The sequence below is a fragment of the Lichenostomus cassidix genome, chromosome 8, assembly GCF_008360975.1.
Source record: "Lichenostomus cassidix isolate B80296 chromosome 8, HeHo_3.0, whole genome shotgun sequence".
Classification (NCBI taxonomy): Eukaryota; Metazoa; Chordata; class Aves; order Passeriformes; family Meliphagidae; genus Lichenostomus; species Lichenostomus cassidix.
In genome coordinates this window covers 15,613,883-15,628,091 of record NC_139489.1, presented here as the reverse complement: position 1 = coordinate 15,628,091, position 14,209 = coordinate 15,613,883, and the positions used below count along the sequence as shown (strand labels likewise).

Sequence of the window (14,209 nt, the reverse complement as noted above, 5' to 3'; positions counted from 1 at the left end):
TCTTGTAAGCAGTTTGTCTTCCAAGAAGGCAAGATGTGCACAAAAAGGTAAGGAGGAAGCAAAGGAAACTAAAACAAATCCATAGTGCATGATTTATGGCTGACACTATCTTTTGTATGGCTGTCTGTTGCTCTGAGATGAGGATCAAATTTTCCAGTATTCACTTACCTGGCAAGGTTTCCTGCTGTTTTCTGTATGCTGCCTCAGAAGCAACAGAACTGTGATCTTCACAATTTCAATTGATCTGTATAGGAATATGAAAATACTTGGAGATAGTCACAGTAATTACACCTCCTTTCTTTCCTTCCTGGAGAACTGAGTTCATATCATGTAAATTGGATTAAATTGGTGATTTTGTCCCAGTTTTAATTTATTCATACAGTGATATGTTTGTCAGTCTTGCTATTAAAGGCCTTCATCCTTATAGTTACAAAAGCTTCATATTTGTTTTTTTAATTCCATTGTGTTCAGCTTCTTACAATAAAGTTAGTGTTGCTTTGGAGTTTACTGTGTATGGTAAACTGATCTTAAAAGCAGGCATGTGCTGCAGGTTCTCTGTCAGCTGAACTAGGTTGAGTGTCCAGTATCAGTTTCCGCTTGCCTTGGTAGAATTGATAGAAGTTGGTTGGTTGAAACTTCCAGGAAGGAAGCAGTTAGCTGGTAGTGGAATTAGACCTGCTGACCTTTCCAGGTTCCACAATGATGGAGAAGACTTGTCAGTTTTGTGAATGTTGGAACAGAGGTGGTAATCAGACTATGTCTTGCTGGTGTGAGCACTGGTACCTGGTTCATCAGTGGCCCCATGCATGTGAATTAGCTTGCAGTAGTTCTGTAAATTAGAGTTGTTTCTCAGTAGCTTTACATTGAAGGACTGGTGACTTCAGTTCCAGGAGCAATCACTTGCTTCTCGCATTCTTGTGTTGTTAAATATGATTAGCTTTGCAATTTTGTGAATTACTTGCTGGTAGCTTAATCAGTTTTCTGGAGCTAATTATTTCTCTGATACTCTTATGACATTTTACACTTCTTTCTGAAGCAAACAGTGGTTCTTTAAATCTTTTCATTTTAGGGATCATTTGTTAGCTAATATGCAGAAATCACTCATATTCCAGTGGCTCCAACTAACCTACAAAGTAATCAATGCAAGATCTATTGTACTACGACTGTTTTCAATCATGCATAGATTGCTTCTTTCACTTAAATCACTGCATTATCCATGTAGATTAACCATCCATTATGGTCTTGTGTGTGTTGTTAATATCAGTCCTTGTTGAGAATTACATCTGATTTCTGGAAAAAAAGAATCTGCAAAAGTACACTGTGTATCCTCAGGAAAGATATGAATAGATTGTTTTAGAAGTCTGTTCATAAGGACCAGCTAGAGAACTGTTAGCTGCTGTGTTAGCTGCTTGGAAGGATCCTACACTTAACTCTACATTTGATTTTGATAGGTTACCAGAAGAAATAAAGTCTGTCTCTTCCTCTTGGATGGTCTATCGTTTATAATCTCTTTTCTCTAAATACAGAGCACTCAAATCATTCTTAACTGAGAAAGAGTTGGTATTTGTATGATCTTCCATTAGAAAATATGTATTTCCTGTGGTTTCTTCCATCTGTGAGAAAACCTTTGATAGCTGAATGATTGTTTCCATGTGGTACTGCAAAAAAAAACAAAACAAAACCCCAACAAACAAAAAACCCCTAAATCCAAAACCAACAGGATAGAGGATTAAGAGAGAGCATAAATAATCTTAATTAAAGGGTTCTGTTTCTGCTTGCTGATGGGAATAACTGGGGTTCAAAGCTCAACATTAATTGTGCATGTGGAGCAGGATAATAGGGACAGTAACACCAGTTACAGATTTTATGGTTCTGGAAGCAAAGCTGAAAATTAGGAAAATTAAATTGAGAGAAGGCATTTTGCTAAAGAAACTAAATGCATACATTTTTAATACAGTTGAAGATTTGGTTTTCTTGGTTTAATTCTCATTATTTGGTGTTTTTAGTGGCTCCAATAAAAGCTCTATGCAGTCAGCGTTTTGAAGATTGGAAAGAAAAATTTGGACCCATAGGACTCACCTGCAAGGAACTGACAGGAGATACACTGATGGATGACTTATTTGAAATACATCATGCTGATATTATTATCACTACACCTGTGGGTTTCATTCCAGTTCTTACAAGAACTTAGAATAAACAGACATTAGCAGTCTTCTAATTGTGTACTGCTAGGACTGCTCCTTTTTGTTGTAATGCAAAGTAATTTTATGATCCTTTTGTTTGTCTGCACACTGCTGTACATGCTCTTAGTTCATATAAACAAAAGTTAAAAATATAGTAATGTGCCAGATGAAATATGTGTCATTAGCTTGAATTCATGTAACTGTTTCTGTTTAAAGATTTATTAAAATTCAGGCATGTCTGCATGTACTATAGGTGTGACATATGTTGGCCCTTAAAAAATTTTTCAGCTTGTTGTTGTTTTGATGTGTTGCTTTTTTCCTCCTAGGAAAAGTGGGATAGCATGACTAGAAGGTGGAGAGACAACTCTATAGTCCAGCTTGTACGACTGTTTCTCATTGATGAGGTAAGAAAATGAATAAGGGTTTATGCACTGGTTTTGTATCTTTTGTGAAGAAAAAAGGAAGCTTGGAAAATTTTAAATTTATTTAGCACATGTCTAGATTGTAACTGGAGAAATATTTAGCAAGTCTTTTAAAATTCCTGATAGGTGCACATTATAAAGGATGAAAGCCGCGGTGCGACTTTGGAAGTGGTAGTCAGTCGGATGAAAACTGTTCAGTCTTCTCTTTGGCGTCTGCTAGAGAATCATGACACTCTTCCTCCCTTGAGATTTGTAGCTGTTTCTGCAACAATCCCAAATACTCAAGATGTAAGAGTTACATTTTAACTGTATTTTATTCCATGGAATTGTACTTTATAAAATTTATCAGGAATTAAAATTTTAAATAGCAAAAATGTAATTTTTAAGCTGTCAGCTGAAGACAGCTGTGAGGCTGCTTGCTAATGTAAGATTACCTTCAACCGTATGGAAATATCAGCCAAGTATGGACAGGCTTCAGTTTTAGACTTCTGTTTGTGATTTTTGCCTCTTATGTACAAATTACAGCAGACTTGAGATTTCAGTCCAAATTATATTGTTCCTGTAGAAAGCAGAACTTCACCTGGGATTTTAAATGATAAAAAGATGTCTTAATAGTTTACACATGACAAAAGCTAAGTTAATTATTATGTGATGCTATTAGAGTAGGAGCATGATTAAAAGAATAAATTTATCTTTTCTGTTCTACTTCTTCTTTTTTAAAGATTGCAGAATGGCTTTCAGATAGTAAGAATCCTGCTGTATGCCTGAAAATAGATGAGGATCAACGACCAGTGAAGCTACGCAAAATTGTTCTTGGTTTTCCTTGCAGTGACAATCAGACAGAATTCAAATTTGACTTAACTCTTAACTACAAGATAGCTAGCATTATACAAACATACTCGGAAAAAAAACCAGCTCTTGTGGTACAACAGCTTTTTTTTTATAATGTTTGAAATTGTTTCTTTCTTGCAAGTGTTGATTCCAAAAATATCTTTTTGTTTATAGTTTTGTGCCACAAGAAAAGGAGTACAGCAGGCTGCTTCTGTTCTTGCAAAAGACGCTAAATTTCTACTGAGTATAGAACAGAAACAAAGGTATTTTTCCATTTAATTGGAAATATGTGTTTGTACATTTTAGTAAACCAATGATATCTGGGAAGAAAGTTGTTGAGCTAATACAGTTTCTAGCAGAAGAATGTGCAACAAAATCATCATCACAGTTGACATTCTTTTTGGTAGATTGGCCCTCTTCTTGGGAAGTTTTCTTTGCTTCTCAGAGTTTCAGGATACTTTTCACAGACATTAAGTTGTTTCTCAAAGCTGCTTTCTAAACATAAAAATGCTAATTCTTGTGGACCTCTAAGACCTTTTAGTGCAAATATGAAGCATATGAATAGTTGAATTGGATGTAATTTTACTACTGCTTTAAGTTCAGCCATAAAATGTCTTTGCTTTGCCAGATACTGTTAATAAATACACCCATGTTAATTATTATTTACTTCATGGTTGCCTAGTCATGGCAGCTGCAGAAGCTGCCTCCTGACTGTGGACCTCAAGTGTGATCTTATTTGCCTTATGTGAACAACATATAAGGATTGTAGATTTTGACTTGGAAAGATGACCAGGCTGGAAAGGCTCCAATAGCTGTCCCAGAGAGTCAGTCTTTTCCCTGTGTGAAGGTGGGGAAGGTGATGGTTGAAAATACCCAAAGAATGTATATTTTAAAAAATTTTTTTTGTTTGTGTGTGTTGCACAGATTACAGGGGTTTGCAAATTCATTGAAAGACTCCAAACTGAGAGGTAAATATGACCTACTACTTCTCTGCTCTGTAATTGAATATTTGCTTTAAAAAAGTTAGTTAAATGATGTATTTAATTATTTCATTATCAGACCTGTTAACGTGTGGTGTGGCTTATCATCATGCGGGTATGGAGATGTCAGACCGGAAAGTAATTGAAGGAGCTTTTACCATAGGAGACTTGCCAGTACTTTGTAAGTAAATTTAACTTTGAAAGCTGAAATGTCATTTATGTATCGTGCGAAGATTGCAGTTTGGAAGTGGAAATATTTTATAATTCTATAGTTTGCTTAATCTTTGGAATTTGTGAAATCCAGGTAAAGGTGTTTTTGTGTTTCACATGCACTTTTACCCTGTGAGTCTACATATACACTGTAACTGAAGGCCATACAACTTCTTTTCACCATCCATGGAGGTCATCCCCCCTCATATGTCCATATAGGTCTGGCCATGTCTGTTTCCTTTTCCAAGTTAGCCCTCCCATTGAGGTGGAGCACTGTGCTAGTGTGTCTTTCCTCTGAGTTTACGAGATGATATTTTTGTCAGGGTCCTTTGCAACTGTGGCTTCCCTGAAGGTAATCTTCAATAGTTATGTGCCTTAGGTGGGCAGGATACTATTTTCAAACTCCCATGCAAGGTGTTGTGACTCATTGGGAGGTTCCTAGGAAATATTCCATCTGTTGTTTGGTGAAATGAGAAGGGTTCTGAGAGACAAATGTCTTGTCTCATCTGGGCTTTCTTTTTCTGTAAAAAATAAATCCAGACCCTGTGAGGAATTGTCTGCATGGTTCATGTACAACACTAAAAGATTAATGGATTTTTTTCTTTCCTGTTACAATGGTCATATGAAAAAAATTATATAATTACTAATTTTAATTTCATTTCAAAAAGAACTGGTAATTTCATTAATACTTTGTTTCCCTAGGAGGATAGTAGTATCAGTTGGCCCATGTGACTGGTTTTCTGTGTTGAATTCCTGCAACCCCGTATATTCTTTAAAGAAAGTGAATTAGAAAACACGAGTGTAAGATAACTTGATTGATGTTTTCCATGTGAGAGTGTGTATTGGTAAAGTGTCGTGATAGTATTGGTGATGATTCTGGTTTGGTACCATGGATATAAACAATGCTTATGACTGATTACTTAAAAAAATATGTCTTAAAGATGTTGACCACTACTAAGCCAGATGAAGTCATGGCTGTATTCAAATACCTACCCTTGAAGAAATAGGAATAACATTTCTTCACTGTGTGTCTGTTATATTGAACATGGATCAGATTCTGGACTATCTACAAAAAAGTATCTGGGGTGTAACTTGTTAAAGAACTTGATAACAAATGAATGCCAATGATCTGACACACAGGAATTGTTATGCAAGTACCTGTATCTAGATCAAAAAGTCTGTAATCTACATCAAATTCTTTGTGGTGCAGAATGCCCACTGATTCCACTAGAAACAAAGAGGTCTTAGGCATCAAGAGTTAAGTCACCTTTTTGCTGCTTGTTTAGTGGCTGCCAGACATTTTGATGATGTTGATATACTTTGATCTGATGTAGTTACTACTAGCACCTTAGCTATGGGAGTCAATCTACCTGCACACCTGGTGGTTATAAAATCCACAATGCATTATGTTGGAGGAGTGTTTCAAGAGTACAGTGAAACTGATATTCTGCAAATGATTGGGAGAGCTGGAAGGCCTCAGGTAAGTGAACGTTTTATTGTGTTGATGCTATCTAGAGTCACATTAGTAGAAACTGTTCTTGTCAAAGAAACTACAGTGCCAGGAATTTTACTGCAACATTTTGTTTTTAAAGGGTTGTTAGTACTTAAATTACTCCTAGGTAACTTTTCTGTTGGGAAAGAAATCTGCTTGCTTTTGTATTGTCCATCAAAAATTACTGCTTCACCTTGCAGTGGAAAAAGATCTGTAGATTACACTTATTTTACATAGTGAATAGGGAATAGAGAAAAAGTAGGGAGCTGGCACACAATAGGCATTTCAGACAGGTTTTTAAGAAAAGAGTTTTGGTGGATTCAGCAGGAATGTGATGCATATTCAACTGGATTTTTTTCTAAGAACTAAAGAGCAGCTTTTATTTGGGGTTTTATTTTTCAGTTTGACACTACAGCTACAGCAGTTATTATGACTCGTTGCAGTACCAGGGAGAGATACATACAGATGTTAAATGGTGCTGATATAATAGAGAGCAGGTAACTGAGTATTTTTTACAAGACTATGTAGGTAGTAGCAAAACTTCATAGTTTCTTCAGAATGTGTTTTTTCTCAGGTGAGTTTTGGCATGTTTCTTTGGTCTATTTAGAAGAAATCAAAAATTAAGGAAAATAAAACTAAGCTATTCAGAAGTAAATGGTCTCTGTTTCATCAGCCGAAAGGATCTTTAGAACATCTTAAGCTCAAAACAAAAAATTTTAGATTCCTGCTGGAAAACTGAAGAAACTGAAATAGTATATATTGCAAAGCCAAAAAGCAGGAATTGAACGCAGATCATGTCTCTGAATTTCTAGATGATAGAGTCTGGAAAATACTTGACCTGTATTTGCTGTTAACAGATTATCAAGAGAAATATGTAGGAAAGTTAAAGGGTAAAATAGGAAATTTTACTCATGTGATTTTTTTAACATTTAATTTTTCAAATATATTTAGAATATCAACAGAACAGAATATCTGTGCTGTAGTTTTTAAATGTATGTAACTTTGTTTTCTAATAAATGTGAAACTTCACAGTTGAAGGTTATTTTTGCTTAATGGACTTTATGACATAATTACGTTATTGATTATTTGCATTATCTTTACTGTTTTCTATTGATTTCACTGATTACGGTGAACAGTTGTGGTTTGGGGAAAGGGGTTTGTTTGGGTTTTTTTCTTCCCAAAAGATAGTTTAGCACTTTTTGTATTGCTAATTGGTAAATGTCCTTAACTCTTGGCTTTTTGCTCTAGCTTGCACAGGCATCTTGTTGAGCACTTAAATGCGGAAATAGTGCTACATACTGTCACAGATGTCAGCGTAGCTTTGGAATGGATACGATCAACATTCTTGTACATTAGAGCCTTAAAAAATCCTACTCATTATGGTTTGTTTGTCTTTATTTTTTTAATTGATCCGTTTATGCCACTAGGATGTGTTAGGTCCATATTATTTGTTTCTATCATTTTTTATGGACCATTATTTCATAATGTGATGCAAACAAGATGTGCAACGTGGCCTGTAACATTTTGTTGCTTTAACATAAGTAGTGGGAATTTCAGCATGGTATAACATTTGATAACTATTAAGAAGCCATTTACAGCTTCATAATCTCTTTATTTTAATCTTAATGTGCTGGACCATGTATTAATGCCTTATCAAGCCATAGTGTGTTTTTCACTGCTGAATATGTAATCTGCAAAGGAAAAAAAAAATTATTACATAGTTTTTTTCAGAATAAAATTTAAATTATCTTAATTCCAATGTCTTCAATGTGTCTTGTCCAGAACATTATCTCAGTCCCCAGCCCTGACCATATCTTTGTTCCTGCCCACTTGCTCTACACTTGATTTTGAAGTCATTGGACACCTGCTGGAGACAATTTTTATACGGATTTATAGCTGGGATTGGAACATAGCACATCCAGTACTTAAATGGATGTTACAATTTAGGTGGCTTCCTATATTCTAAAATATGAAAACTGCGCCTGTGAAGTTGCTACTGACATTTCTGCAACTTTTAGGACTCTGATATTTTACATAGGGGAATGTCTGCAAATAACATTGTGGAGGAAATGTATAATGGTATTAAGTTAAAAAGACTTTTGTCTTTTCCATGAAGGTTTTTCATCTGGATTAGATAAAATTGGAATTGAAGCAAAATTACAAGGTACGTGGCTTTTTAGCTTTTTTAAATAAAGTGTTACAATTTAGGGCAGGTTTGCCCATGTTTATTATCTATATCCATTAATTTCAATAGATCTATTTGCAGAACAAATGTCATTTACCATGATGTGTTATTAATTTTATTGTATTATTAATATTTTTGAAATATCAGTACATTTTAACTGGTGGAAAAGTTTTTCTTGTATAGAGGAAAATAATTAAATGCCTTTATGTACCTCATCTCCATATGCATGTTCAGAAATATGGAGCAGAACACTTTAATTTTGATTGTCATTCTCCCTAGCTTTCCTTTGATTGATCTCATTTGCTTTCATTAATTTCTGTTGCTATGCTTTCAAAAAGGACCTTTTCAGAAATTGTCATCTTTCCTGCATAAATTTAGCCTTGAAAACAAAGGTTATAAAATTTAAATGTCTTTGTCTTGTCCAGAAACAGTTTAAAATTGCATGATTGTGAGACACTTTTTTCGCTAAGACTTGGATAGAACCCAGTTACTGTCTTTTTTTTTTTTTTTTTTTAAATACTGCATTTTAGCTATTTGCAATTCCATTAGAAAACATACATCTGACAAAATAGTTTGGGAATTGGTGCCTCTCAACTTTAAATACAGAAATAGCACACAACTCTTCAGGTGGTTTTGTTTGTTAATTTATTTTAATACAAGTTTTCTGGTATATACAAAATTAGTATATTAATAAAAGAGTACTTGCTATCAAGTTCTGCAAATCTACAAATATGGTTTTGTCTCTTCAATGAAAGTCCTCATGTCCATCATAACCAGACCATTTGGAGCTAAAATATCTGGAGGAGGGCCCGGTACATGAAAACATGGACAGACACATGCCCAGAAATTTGTAGAGCTTGTTCTTGGATTCCACTTACACATTTTTTACATAATTGTGTAGGAAAAGTCTGTGACTGAATTTGGGCTTGGTGGAATGATGTTGAGGCTGTTGATTGTGTAGGGGTTTCAAGGGCCTGTCTTCAGGAACACAGTAGTGTATTTGCTACTACTTGAAGTCTCCAAATGTGAGAGACATTGAGTCTGACTTGCAGACAGTTAAAAAGGAGTACTTATCAGTAAGAAAATTTGCCTTTTGCATAGTCTCATTCAGTAGTTTTCTATCTTTTCCTGTCTTTTACATCAGGACTTTTCTATTATTGCCATGTAGGTTGAAAGGAATAGAAGGAATGAAGCATGATACTACCTAAATAAGCCTTCATGGGAGAAGGCATGGTTTGAAATCACCTAGTGCTAGGGTAGAAGAATTCATAGAAGAATTCACTTAATGCTTCTTCAGTGTGGATTATATTTCCTTGAAGTTCTGATGTTAAAAACAACCTCTTTTTAAAAGTTCTTGCAGGAACTAGCTCCTCTTCCCTGCAATGTGAAGTATTTTGTGGTGATGTGTGTAGTTATGCTTTCAAACATTTCTGGTGTAATCTGAATGATTTCTGGTTGCTAAGGGAGCTATTGCTCTGAGTGCTGTTCTAATCGACTTTTAAATTCTGAATATTTCCTTGGTCTTGAAAAAGAGAGAACAAAAGCACTTTGGCCATTCTTATACAGATACACAACAGGTTTAGCGAAATAAACACAAATGCACCTGCTACAGTGTGAAAATTGCAGTGGAAGGATTCATAAATACTTGTGGATATTTGAAATTTGAACTATTTAGGTGTTAACTGTAGCAGAAATCTTTTGTATAAATGCTATGCGCTCTCTGATCTGTCATTCAGAATTGAATATGGCAACCTACATTCCAGCATCCAGTTTCTTTTCCTTTGCAACTTTTGCCTTACTGAAAAAGATTTGGCTTTTCCTGTATCAGTTATCTTTGAGAGAGTTTCCCCAGGCAGAAGTTAACCACCAACCGTAATAGAAGCAGGATTGTATTCTAAAACCTTTACTTGAGTTCCGTGGAATTACTTGGGTATGCATTCATTGCAATTTGGTGATGATGTTTCTGGTTTGTACATAGATCTGGTATTTTTAGTACATGCAGAAAACATCTATTTTTCAAATTTTTGACAGAACTGTGTCTGAAGAACTTAAATGATTTATCATCATTTGATTTGATCAGGATGGATGAAGCAAATAATTTCAAGCCAACAGGTAACACTTGTTTCAAATAAACTAATATTCAGAAGTGATGTAGAGATAGTAGTGAACTACAAGTGTCTCAACTATCCTTGTGACCCATTCACAAATGTAGTAGAGAGTAGAATGAGAGACTGTTTGAGTAGAATATATGGACATGTTTCCTGGCCAAGTCATGGAAGTTAATTCTCTTAATCTTGTTTTATGAAGAGATCATCTCTTGTTGTTGCTGAAAATTTGTTGCAGATTAGGAGAAAATTGCAGAACATTGTGACAGAATAGTTGGTTGTGGCACAGTGCAATGAAGGACAGGTTTTATCAATACTTGCTCTTCTCTACAGTTCTCTGCTAGAGGTGGTTGGCTTCTTAGCAACCACAGCGCACTGCCTGGTATGTGAGTGTGACTTAATCTCCATTGGAGAGAACTATAACTGGCACTTGGTTCTTTCTGCCACTCCATGATTGGGTCAGTAATGTCCAACAGACAGCTGGGGACAATAACATACTGAGTTGGTGGTGGTAAATCTCACGTAGGCCTGTAATACAATTTATTGAATTTTGTGGCTTAAAAAACCCTAACCCACTGAAATATACTTGGCATATTTACTTTTTAAGGTATATTCTTTTACAGAGACTGGAAGATTAATGGCGTGGTATTATATTGCATTTGATACAGTGAAGCAGTTTTTCACAATGAAGGGAACTGAGACTCTAAACGAATTGGTAATTTGACTTTTTTTAAAAAATTACATATGTTCTCTTCTCTTTAAACAGTCTAAGAAAAGCGTAAGGTGTTATTTATCTTAAAGAGCTTAGGCATTGTTTATATAAACAATTTTAGAGAATACATCTAATTAAATTCTATATGGAGTATTTTTGAGGCTTTGTACTTCGCAATTTTTTGATTTCCAACTCTTTCTCCCCTCACTAATCTTGCTTATGAAGATGCAAAGTTGCTGAAGCTGTTCTCTTTATGTATTAAACACTTTACTGTTTTGTGGTTTAGTAGGTTTTTTTTTGTTGAAAAAGCCAGCTGCATCAAGAGCAGGTTTTACTTTTAAGGGAATTATCTTTCTGTTTTAAGCAACTTTCCTCTTTCAGATAACAGCTTGTTACTACTATTAAAATCACAAAAGACATTTTGTTTTCAAGGAAATACTATGGTAGAACAGAATTGCCATGAAAAAATGGAGCTCCTGTACTCCTGTAATTACAGAAGTAATTTTTGTTATTAAAGTGTGAAGAAAGCAAGGTGAAATATATAATAGATAGCAAAAGATGTTTGTCTTTGCTTTGTATAAAGTGTTAGCAGTGTGTGTGGTTGATTTTAGATAACCTCAACTGAAATAGTATCTAAAAGCTGAAAGAAAAATTTTCCCCTTTCATTATATGATAGCCTTTATAGGAAGAGGAAAGTTGGTCAGTATTAAAAAGAGCTGATTGACTGTGTCTTCATGGTGTTAAGACAATAAAATTCTTTTAAAGTGTTATTTAAAAAAAAAAAAAGAGATAGAAAAAATGGCAAACAAAAACAATTACTAAAACTGTTAATTATTACAGATTACAATGATCTCCAACTGCGCAGAATTTGTGGATGTCAAGTTAAGAATAAATGAAAAGAAAATATTGAACACTCTGAATAAAGACAAGGACAAAATAACTATCAGGTATTAAAAAATGCATTGAAAAATGAAAGTACCTTTTTAACAATAAATTAAATTAATTGCAGGAAATATGTATGTTTTCATGCATAGATTTCCAATGGAGGGGAAGATAAAAACAAGAGAAATGAAAATAAACTGGTAAATATTATATTTCATTTTTAATCTTTATTGAAAATTTTTCATTTTATGGCTGTTGAAGTCCCTGCTAATTTTTTTGTCATTTTACAGAGGACCAGATCTTGTATTATGTTGTTTCTGTTCTGAATTTCCCTTCCCCCCCACCCCCATTAAAAACTTCTGTGTTGTTCTTTGTTTACAGTATAGCTTATATATCAAAACCATTCTTTTTCCAGTCTCATTCAGGCTCAGCTGGGATGTATTCCTATTCAAGACTTTACTTTGACACAAGATACTGGCAGAATATTTAGAAATGGCATAAGAGTTACTAGATGTATGGTAACATTTAATCTTTTTTTCTTTTTTTGGAAAATATACAAATAAGCTACATTTTAGTTTACTAATATAAGTCAATCTTTTTACAGGGTTATCTGACTTTCTGGCATCATCTAAGAACAACTTTTCTGCTTTACTGAACTCTTTGATTTTAGCAAAGTGTTTCAGGTGCAGACTTTGGGAAAATTCACTTCATGTGTCTAAACAACTGGAAAAAATTGGTAGGTACTAGTTAGAGATGATGCAAGTGTAATCTTGATAGAGAATCAAAACTCATAATTAGCCTGCTAATTTCCATGGTGTCTGTTTACATAATTGAGTTAGTCTCCTCTAGGGTTACTCATTTGCCACAATTGAGTACTACAGTTGCCAGAAGAATCTGCCATAACAAAAGTAATCTGTGTAGTAATTTTCTTCAGGCTTTCAAAGTATTTCAGAATTATTCTTACTTCATAATGTTCCTCTCAGTATGCCAGGCATATTCCACATTGATGTGATTGCATGTTCCTGACTAGGCTATGCCTTCCTTTCCAAGCAGCTGTTGCTCTAGGTCCTCTTACTTGTATGCATGAAAGCCTTTTAATTCACATTGAAAAGGATAGGAATCATGAAACGGAAACCAATTTATTGTGCATAAGATTCTTATACACATGATGATCAAAAGTTCCTAATGATTTTCCTCCTTTCACTGTATCCTGTTATTGAATGAACTTCTTGCTGGAAGTACAGGCTTGTCATAATTATTTGAAAAGGAGTTCAGAAATTTTTGAGTCCTCTGTGTAATAAAAATGTAGTCATACTTGTTTGAGGTAGTAGTGTATGTTCCTGCTTTGATGTCTGGTCTTATCATACCTTCATGCTTTCAAAATTCACTGCAGCATTCTCTGTATTTATTCTTTAGAGACACATCTGCTCTGCACTGAACACTGTAGTACAGACATCTGCAAATTAGAGAATGGCTAAACCTGAAGATTCATAGGGTACAGTACATTACAGCCTTGCCTGCTCAAGTGCAGAGGCTGTAATGCTTCATTCATGTGGATTCAAAGCAAGGGACAGAGCTTGTTAGCCTGTGCACAGCACAGTGCAGAGTGCTGGGAACACATTTCTACTATTCCACACCTGTGCTGATGTCAACACAGTCATCTGTGCAATCTGCCTCCTGTTCAGCATTTCTGTGGAGTTAGGATGAGTAGAATAAATACGGCACTTGCAGTGTAGACAAATCCTTTTTTGTACACTGTATTCAGTGGAATAAAGTCACGTTTAGTCTTTTAATAATATTAGTGGTGTATATACAGACAAGTCTGTCCAATTTTCCTTTTTTGGGTGCTTTTTTCTTATGCTGTCATAGATCTTGCAGCATATGTTGTAAAGAACTGCTAACTTCCAAAGTATCATTTGTTCCCCTCACTGGTTTCTTTTGAACATTCTTCTGACAGTACACTCTTTTTCCTGAATCAAACACTGAATTGACTCCTGTAGTATGATGTGATTTTTAACCTCTGTCTATGGCTGCTAAGCTTATTCTATTTCTTTGTGGAGTAAAATTAATTGTTTGAGTACATAGAAATTTGCTGATACCATGTAGCGTATTCAGAAATCCTTAATTTTTAAACTCATATCTCAGAATGCTATTTTTGAATCTTAAAAAGGCCTTATTAATCAGTGTTTCCATTTTAAGAGTGACTG

At 34.7% G+C, this 14,209-nt stretch overlaps 1 protein-coding gene across 1 annotated transcript in view; it reads left to right on the top strand.

Moving 5' to 3' along the window:
• The window catches only part of HFM1 (helicase for meiosis 1), a 52,835-nt gene that overhangs the window by 25,035 nt on the left and 13,591 nt on the right, over positions 1-14,209 (top strand). The window contains exons 11-27 of the mRNA XM_085068039.1: positions 2,007-2,158; positions 2,510-2,587; positions 2,732-2,893; positions 3,328-3,528; positions 3,611-3,699; positions 4,361-4,404; positions 4,496-4,597; positions 5,961-6,106; positions 6,521-6,615; positions 7,367-7,500; positions 8,235-8,282; positions 10,335-10,415; positions 11,032-11,123; positions 11,961-12,067; positions 12,155-12,202; positions 12,418-12,515; positions 12,607-12,738. Of these exons, the coding sequence (XP_084924165.1) occupies positions 2,007-2,158; positions 2,510-2,587; positions 2,732-2,893; positions 3,328-3,528; positions 3,611-3,699; positions 4,361-4,404; positions 4,496-4,597; positions 5,961-6,106; positions 6,521-6,615; positions 7,367-7,500; positions 8,235-8,282; positions 10,335-10,415; positions 11,032-11,123; positions 11,961-12,067; positions 12,155-12,202; positions 12,418-12,515; positions 12,607-12,738 (1,809 nt within the window). The remainder of the gene's footprint in view (positions 1-2,006; positions 2,159-2,509; positions 2,588-2,731; positions 2,894-3,327; positions 3,529-3,610; positions 3,700-4,360; positions 4,405-4,495; positions 4,598-5,960; positions 6,107-6,520; positions 6,616-7,366; positions 7,501-8,234; positions 8,283-10,334; positions 10,416-11,031; positions 11,124-11,960; positions 12,068-12,154; positions 12,203-12,417; positions 12,516-12,606; positions 12,739-14,209) is intronic.